We start from the raw sequence: 9149 nt of genomic DNA, 5'->3' as shown, positions 1-9149 counted from the left end.
TGGTTAAACAATTAAGGAAGCAGCTTCACATATGCATAAGGAAGAACTTTCTAATAACTAGGGCTGCCCAACTCTGGAATAGGCTACCTCAATACTAGTGAGGCCATTCAGGCCAGTGAAGAACTGCTTGTTGGATGAGGTCATGTGACATTGCCACAACCCCCACTCCCATACATATCTGAACATCTAGGATGCCAAACATCCCCAATGCTACTTGAGTAGCAAAAAACAAATAATTTAGGAAGCCACACCAGGAAGAACAAACCTCTGATTTTTCAGTGGTTCAAGGGGTCTGGTTTGATACATCCATACTTGCCCACTCCCAGGGTAGTCCCAGGTACCCTAGACTAGACTGGCCATTGTCCACATCTTTTTTTTTTTTTTTTAAATCACAGAGCTTACACCAAGTGAGTTAAGGCTGTATGCTCATTGTCCCCATGGGCCATTTGGCAGAATCAAATCCAAACTGTACATTTGCTTAAGTTAAACAGCCTATGATATCTGGGACTCTAACATGGGTTTCAACATCTGATGAAGCTCTAATCACTCCCTCCATTACCATGTGGTTCTCAATTACTTGCATACTATAGGGTCGCTATGAGTCTGAATCAACTTGACAGCAGTGGGTTTGGTTTTTTTGGTTTATAGCCAGAAATACTCTCTTTCTCAATGCTATTGTCTCTCTGCCCTCATCAAGACACAGGCACACCAGTGAGGGACACACTGCCCCCTGCCAGAATTTCCACGGTAGTCAAATTACATAAGTAATCATATTTTTCAGATGCTAAAATAAAAGGTGGGAAAGTGTGGTAGAGAAAATAGTAATCTAATCTGCATAAGAAACTGTATAGAAGGAGTCATTCATTAGATCTACAAATATTTACTGAACACTTACCAAGGGCTAGATTTTCTGCAGGGAGCTGGGGATACGATGCAGTCCTTGACATAGTCCCTAATTTCATTCAAATGCTGTTGAGATAGTCTGCTGACCCTTCAAGAGAGAAGCAATTGAACTCACAATCACTGGTAGTGATCCTAGAGAGTGTCTTGGAGTCTTCAAACTGATATCTTTTCCCTTTCTTTCCACCCCCAACTTCTTGCAGCAACCCTGGCACGGACAGTCTACATTTTCAAGAAATATTTTATTATACTAATAGTGCTCTGTAGCAAATACATAAAGTTTGCAAGAGGTGGTCAAAAAAAGCAAGCTCAGCAATATATGGGGGCTTTCACAAGTGATGATACAGCTGACCTACTGGAGACAAAGGCAGTGGGAGGGCCCTTACTGGTGTAAATAAATAGGAGTATCTGGGGCTAAGAACCCACAGCTTGGACTCAGAGCAGACGTCTGAACTCCACCTCCAGGCAGAATGAGATTCACTTCTGCATCTCTGCTTCTGCTGCTGCTGGCCATCAGCCTGTCTCCAGTCCAGGGTGAGAACTTTCACTTACCTTTTCATTGTCCTTTTGAACAGAAATGGTCTTTAGCCATTTCTTTTTTTTTTTTTTTCAATTAAAAAAATGGGGTGGGAGGAAATATGACTAAAAGATGAAAAACTTCTCAGGTAATCCCAGATTTCTAGAAGCAGGGTGCTTTCTAAAATCAAGGTGCTTAGGGATTTAATTCTTAGAGTCTGGAAGCATTCATATTGTTAAGATCTTTATCTGTGGAAGGAGGAGATACTGGAAATCCAATGTTCATGTGACTTATCCTTGGTTTGTATATTCCTGGCCTGTTTCAGATTCTGCTCCTGCTATAACTAATTCTTTACATGTCTCTTTTCTTCATTATGCCTCTCAATGCTACCTCTTCTGACCAAACCCTTTTTGGGATTAGAGGCTATTGACCTCAACTGATCTCCTTCATGGAACGTTCTTGACATAATTCCATACGATTAACTCTGACGTGAACCATTGTAAGTACACCAGGGGTTCAAATTTACATGCATTCTGCAAAGTAGCAGATTTTTAAGAATAAATGTAGAGGCTATCTTTATGTAAGAAGATAAATATCTGGTTGAAGTGGTAAGTTTTTATACGGCTGAACGAATCGCACGCATGTGCGGAATGAAGTATTCCACTCAGGTTTAGAGGACAAATTTTGTTCCCAAAATGCAGGATTTTTTTTTCAATTTTTATTTTGATTCACATGTTATTTTTACTATTCAAGACCCTCATTTCTTTCTTCCTCCATGAGGCTTTTCCGTGCCCTTGAAAAGTTAGCTTTAGTTAAATCCTCTGTTCCCAGTGTGCAGTTTGGACCTTAGGTGAAATATAATCTTCCATAGTACTTCCGTTTTTGTTTACTTGTCTATTTCCCTCACTAAATTGTAAACACCTTAAGTTGGATCCTTTCATTTGTAAATACATGTCAAGCACATAAGTAGGCACCGGGGATAAAGAGATTTTGATAAATGTTAAATAAACTCAGCACTCATTAAAATGCAAGAGATAGGTTATTTATGAAAATGTCCCATACTAATAGCTTTTGTTGTCGAATGAAAATAGTTTTGAATTTTTATTATTAGCTTTGGTTGGGTCATGCTTTACAATTGTGCTGGAGGACCAATTTATTAAACAAAAACAATAAAGTGTCTTTCACGGCATTTCCCCCAAATAGAAAGACAGGGGAAAGCATGATAAGAGAGAGAATACTGTTGCAGCCTGTTATTGCTCCTGGGATTCTAACCAGTTCATATCCTTGGTTTTTATGTTGCTTGCAAGTGAAGATCAGTTTATTTCATTTTGAGTTAATTGTAACTCAGCTGTAGGTTACCACAGTAGTGGTCCTCAATTTTGTTTTTAACGACAATCTCTTGAATACCAGTATAAATGCTGCCACAAGTTTCAGTAAGTGCTTTGTTTTTAAAAAGTTGATTTTATTTTTAAGGTTTTGATAGAAAAAGTTGGAAAACAATCAAGCCAAGACAAGCAGAAATACGTACTAAGCTAAAAGCATATGGGTGAAAGTATGGACTTTATCTTTTTTTAAATTTTAAACTAATTTAAACTTTAAATTTGAAAATCCTCAGAGGCACAATATGAAAGATTAGTTAATTAAGTTCTAGTTGTGCATGATATGTCAAAGGGACTAAAATAAGTGATTCTGTTTACAGGTTTTCTGGAGGCCAATTACACAAATTTAAAATGTAACTGCATCCAACAGACCTCAGCCTTCATCCCCATGCAGCGCATTCAGCGGCTTCAAATCTCCCCTGCTGGGAGCGGTTGCCCAAATGTAGAAGTCATGTAAGTTGGAAGGAAAAAAATATATATATACGATTCCTTTCTCCAGTGAAAATCAGACCACATGTTGTCACGCAGGATTCTTACTTAACAACCTCAAAATGATTTATTTTGAGCGGTATTAAAAATTCTTAAGCTAACAATGATGTTGTTAGGTGTGATGGAGTCTATTTCTGACTTATAGATAGTATTTATTGAGTACTTACTTTGCAGCAGCCACTGAGCTAAGTGCTCTAGATGCATTCACTCATTTTATTCTTTCAGCACCATAAGAAGGGATATCTATTGCTATCACCCTTTTACAGAAGTGAAAACTGAGGCTTTGGGAGGTCAAAGAACTGCCTGAGGCACACCTTTATAAAGGGATGAAGCCAAGGATCCCCCCACATGTTTTCCTGTTCCAAAGCCTCTTCTCTAACCCACCAAATTCAAATTGGCAGCAGCAGCAGATGCTTCTCTCTTCAATAAGTTAAAGAGCAAAATATAAGTATACAGAACAGTGATCTAAACTATTATTTTATGAATCTGTCCTTTGGCTTTAGGCTTTATCAGCTTTGATCTGATAACTCTGATTAAATATTAGGCTAAGTGGACAGTAGTGGCTGGAAGAAATTTAATAGCTTTTTCCTTTTATTAAAATAGTGTGACCCTCCATTTTCTATGGTCCTGGAGCTGTCTGTGGATACCTCTATTATAGCCTCTCTCGCAAATTATCAAATGAGACACTGCATGTAAGGCCCTGGTGCAGTGCTTGGCACAGACATAGATGTTCAGTGAATGAGAGCTGCAATCATTATAGTATCGTTGTGCTGAAATAATCAAGTTGGTTTGTTTTGTCTCTATAATTTCCACTAGAAAATAAGTTGTTTAAAGACAAGGATGAGGTATTATTCATTTCTCTATTCCCAATGCTTCATCCCATACCTTGCATATAGTAGAAACTCAACAAATGTTGAATTGTTGCATTGAATATTTTAAATGGAGCCTGTACATATTCATGTAGCTACTTAGAACTTTGATTTCTCCCTCCTGGATTGATCTTTAATGAACAGCACCCACAACACCTTGCAGTATTAGACACAGCATCTTTCCCAGGGCATCCCTGACTTGGCCTTTGTTAGCAGTTCTTCCCTTGGACTTCTTTAGACTTTGGGGATGTTTGTAAGCTACTACCTTGTTTGTCCCATTCAATCCCATAGCTTCAGGTCTCGAACTATTTGTATTCAACCTATAGAAAAGAAAAATGGGGTATCAGAGATGCATATGAAAAATTTTCACTAAAAAGGCATTATAATTTCACCAATGTATTTAAAAAATGAGAGTTCTAACTAAAGCACAATTGTCCTCAAACTCAGAGGTGTAAAGTCTTGTCTTGACCTATCTGAGAGTAGTTCCTCTTGGTGTATAGATAACTGAGGATCCTTTCTTTGGATTACATTTTGTCTCTCATAACTCACATCTCTCCCCTCTCAACTGCAAGAGATAACACCCTAATTTTCTCTATTTAACTTCAATATTTTTGAAGTAATGAATGTTTGGTTTGATATCTTCTCACCAAATTCTGCATTTCTGAACTATAACCACATAAGGAAACAACTCATACCAGTTAGGGGTGAAAATACTGTGAGTCTAGATCGTCAGAAAGCTGTTTTTCCATCATAAATTCAGAAACCAAATAGGAAGGGTCTGCCCAAGACCCCAACTATTCTATGACCTCTGTTCTCTCTAAGAATCACGTGCAAGGGTGGAGTTTCAAAGCTAGATGGATGGATCCTTGATGTTTGTCATTTTGCTGCTAAGATCACTGAAACACCAAGAGATTGTGTTTTGCTCGAGGTCACCACAGTAGAAACGAGTTCCCCAGTTTGATATCAGCTTCCAATGCAAGTGAAGCACTTAACGCCATGCCTGACGTTTCGTAAACATTCCGGTCATGCTCCTGTAGAGGGGTGGCTAAAAGTGTGGCTTATGGAGTCAAATACTCTTCATTTGAATCCTGCTCTATCACGTATTTGTTGTGCAATCTTAGGCAAATTATTTAAACTCCCTAAGCCTCAAGTTCCTCATCTGAAGGTGAGGAAATAATAGTTCCTCTAACATAGGGTTTTTGTGAAATTAATCCATAAAAATGATCCATATTACCTACTCAGCATAGTCCGTGGCACATAGTAAGTACTTGATAAATACTAGCTATTAATCATTCTTGTTGCCTTTGTTATTGCTTAGTTTCTTAGAGCAGTGAAAGCCTCATAAAGTGGTGGTTCAACAAACTGTAGATGTTACCCAGAGCAATCAGCCCTGTAACCTCTCCCACATTAAATTTCATTGAATTTTTTTTTTCAAATAAAACTTCCTCAGGAGAACGTTTTCTGTGACCCAAGCTCAATTAACAAACAGATTTTTAAAATATTGTGATATAACTTTAGTAGGGAACCAACCTTGGAGTCAAGTCGTTTGGTCCATCTGCAACTCAGGTAAATGTTATCAACAAAATACTAACTTCTGAAATGTAAGATTCTATCAACTTTGTATTCAGTTCCACCACCTCACATATATGGTTCCTCAACGCTGTTTTTGTTTTTAATTCCCCAGACCTTATGCTACAAATCACCTACTCCACATCCAAAACAACCTCACTCCAATTTCACTTTATCTGAGAATAATTATTTTCTATATAACTCTTTCTTTTTTTAAAAGTACAGGATTGACTAAAATGTAACACTGCTTTATTTTTATTTATTTATTTTTTGTTATTATTGTTTTCCCCTAGAGTCTGGATGAAGAATAACACAGTTGTATGCTTGAACCCTTACACCAAATGGTTCAGGAAGTTCTTGAAAATGTTACAAAAGTAAGTCAACAATACCAAAGGGCTTTGAGATTCCAGTGTACTCCTGGTTTCCTTTTCCTGGGTCACTAAAAATGAGGACCATTTTAAATGCATGAGAAGTTTCTAAGACAAATACCTATCCTTCATTATTATTACTCATCAGATAGAGTGGGGGTGGCTCGTTCCAGCAGCTTGTAAACTAAACTGGAAAGCAGCGCACACAGTATTCCTTGCTTGATTTCTCCACGTTAAAACCAGTTTCTGGTAGATCTTCCTCTAAACATGACTTTTTTATTTGTTTTTGTTTTTTCGTAGAGAGCATCATTTCTCAACTTTACCAACTCCAACAATTAAGAGAAGGACTACTTGATGTCAATATTCACATTAAGAACACTTGCATCCCCCCATTATCCCACTCTGGATTTTAATTGTGTACTTGCTTGAATCTTTCTCAATAAAAAGAACTTCCCCATACAAATGGATATAAGACTATGTGTAAAAATATCCTGCAGAATTCAGTGCAGAAACTCAAACTTCTTTCATAGACAATACTCTCCAAGCTCTGGGAGTTCACATTCTTATTCATCAGGGAGGAAAGCTTTTCTAAGGACATTCATTTAGTTATAAATCATATGGTTTTTTTTTTTTTTATTATGTACTTGCTGTTTAATGCTAAATTTTCCTAGAAAATAAAGGAATGGGAATTTAAACCTAAATCTGAACACATGGCTTAGATTGAGAAGGAAATGATGCATGCTTTTCAGTCATTTTGCACCCCGAGAAAAGCAGATTTCCACAAGAGACTAGAAAGCTGTCTGGGAAACAACAGAAGTTCAAACTGGTAAAAGGCAGAGGACACCACACAGTGAATATTTTCTGTTCAAAAACTTACCATTGGGAGGAATGGGTTCATTTTCCACTTTAAGAGTTTCACTATGTAAGATTTATTGTCTTACTCAGAGTTATTTAGAGAAACAGTACCAGTGAGATAGATACATTCATATATTCATACATGTACATGGAAAGAGAGGGAGATTTATTTTAAGGAATTGGCTTATGTGATGGGGTGGGGGGTAGAAGGGGCAAGTTGTGCTAACAAGTTCAAAATCTACAGGTCAGGCGACAGGTTGGAGATTCCTGCAGGCTTGTGTCTCAAAATCTGTAGGTCAGAAGACAGCAGGAGTGAAGAGTGATGGCAAAACATCTATTTATAGTCTGGAGGCAGAATACATCCTAGGAAAAACTTCCTTTTTGCTTTTAAGGCCTTCAATTCATTATGGAAGGTAATCTGTTTGCTTAATATCCAGACTATTATTGGACCAAACCACTGGGCACCATAGCCTAGCCAAGTTGACACATAAAATTAACTATCCCACATGGAGTAAAACCAATAACATTCAAAGATACTCAGACTTAAATTCATCAAATACCCAGGAAAACATTTAAAAGATGATAAAAAGTGTATTCATTTATCTGTTTCCTTGGTGACCTTTTTTTACTCATATCTTCTGCAGTGACTTTTTTTTTTTTGGTCTCTGGTATAAAATTCTTTAATATATCCTATTAATCTAACACTGTTTAATAAACTTGAGCAAATAATTTACTTAATTATGAGAGATTTGTACTTAACTGAACATTTACTCAAATTTAGACACCCTCTGGCTCATAATAATGAAAAGTAGGGTTTCATCGTGTTAATTTTTCTTCATATGTGGCTTGCCTTTTACAGACAATCTAAAATTACATGACATCGAGTGAGTGACTTTATTCCTAATATTAGCACAATGGGAAAATGCTTGACTATGAGAGGGTATTTCCGCTGACATGCTAATTGTGATTTCCTCTAGATTTCTAAACTCCTACTAAAACCTGTTTCCACTGTCTCATTTATATTGATCCTTAAAGTCTCCCATATTTATCTGACAAAGTTTTGAATTTGGTGTCAAGCCTGTCTCTCCCGCCACCCAGGCTGAGCTCTGCTGCCTGTTTGTGCCTTCTACTCATCCAGCTGCTCTGTGAGCTCTGCTCCCAGCGCACTCCCCTAGTTTCTTAACTGTATCTTGCTCCCACTTTCATTTTTCTCTTTTAATTTTTGGATTTATCTTTATTAAATAGATGTCTTGAATGGGAGTAAAAAGTACCTACAAATACTAATTTTCTGATGTCTATAATTCAAAATATATTTCTTTATAACAAATATACCAAAAGGGGGCATATAAAATGCCATCGAAATTCTGCATTCTAGAGTTTTACACACTTCAAGTGGAAATTTTTAGAGATTAGAAATCATTTCATTCTTCAGTTTGATTCTGGTCTTTCAGAATGTAGCTAGACGAATACTAAAGAGCCTCAAATAAGAATTTACTACCGTTTCATATTAAGAAGCCCTGGTGACGCAATGGCTAAGCACTTGCCGAAAGATTGGTGATTCCAACTCATCAGCAGCTCTGAGGGAGAAAAAACCTGGTGATCTGCTCCATTAAAGACTGAAAAAAAAAAAAAAAAAAAACCCTGTTACCATTGAGTCAATTCCTGCTCATAGTGGCCAAAGGTCAGCAGTTCAAATCCACCAGCTGCTCCTTGGAAACCCTATGGGGCAGTTCTATAGGGTTGCTATGAGTTGGAATCAACTCAACAGCACACAACAACATCTGAGGCAGATACTACCATCACCCCCATTTTACAGATGTAGAAGCTGACACACAGAAAGGTTAAGTAACTTGCAATAAAACTATAACTTGGTTTTACAACTACTAAATGGCAAGCCAAAATTCAAACCCAGGCAGTCTGGCACCAGAATCCATGCTTGTAACCACTACATTATACTGACTCTATATGAGCACATATCATTAGCTCCATATTACAGAAACAGAAACTGAGGCAAGGCAAATAGGTATTTACTTCCCCAAATCACATAACTACAAAGACCAGAATTTAAACCCAGGGCTCTCTGACTCCTAAGCAAATGCTATTAATCTTTACGCTATATTGCCTAACATTTTCTTATCCCAAAATGTATTTCTTACCTCTTTGTCTACCCTGTTTTTCAGGACTAATCAAAGTCAGGTGGGTG

General features: G+C 37.4%; 1 protein-coding gene and 1 long non-coding RNA gene across 2 annotated transcripts; one reads left to right on the top strand and one right to left on the bottom strand.

Annotated features, from left to right (window-relative positions):
• Positions 1-554: 554 nt before the first annotated feature.
• LOC111821787 (uncharacterized) lies at positions 555-8494 on the bottom strand. The gene is made up of 3 exons (XR_002825124.1): positions 8445-8494; positions 4420-4474; positions 555-991 (listed from the first exon to the last, which is right to left on the bottom strand). It is a non-coding gene; the product is annotated as an uncharacterized LOC111821787 (long non-coding RNA).
• CXCL13 (C-X-C motif chemokine ligand 13) lies at positions 1261-6362 on the top strand. The gene is made up of 3 exons (XM_012557497.2): positions 1261-1434; positions 3117-3249; positions 6017-6362. The coding sequence occupies exons 1-3, from the start codon at positions 1371-1373 to the stop codon at positions 6099-6101; spliced, it is 282 nt and encodes a 93-aa protein (XP_012412951.1). The 5' UTR covers positions 1261-1370; the 3' UTR covers positions 6102-6362.
• Positions 8495-9149: the final 655 nt, after the last annotated feature.

Source organism: Trichechus manatus, unplaced genomic scaffold (assembly GCF_000243295.1).
Source record: "Trichechus manatus latirostris isolate Lorelei unplaced genomic scaffold, TriManLat1.0 scaffold00105, whole genome shotgun sequence".
Lineage (NCBI taxonomy): Eukaryota > Metazoa > Chordata > Mammalia > Sirenia > Trichechidae > Trichechus > Trichechus manatus.
This window is presented reverse-complemented; position numbering and strand designations above follow the sequence as displayed.

Excerpts from the sequence above, each read along its gene's own strand:
- CXCL13 (XM_012557497.2), top strand. The coding sequence starts at position 1,371 with ATGAGATTCACTTCTGCATCTCTGCTTCTGCTGCTGCTGGCCATCAGC. Across the intron at positions 1,435-3,116 it reads CAGCCTGTCTCCAGTCCAGG|GTTTTCTGGAGGCCAATTAC; the intron begins GTGAGAACTTTC and ends TTCTGTTTACAG. Across the intron at positions 3,250-6,016 it reads TGCCCAAATGTAGAAGTCAT|AGTCTGGATGAAGAATAACA; the intron begins GTAAGTTGGAAG and ends GTTTTCCCCTAG.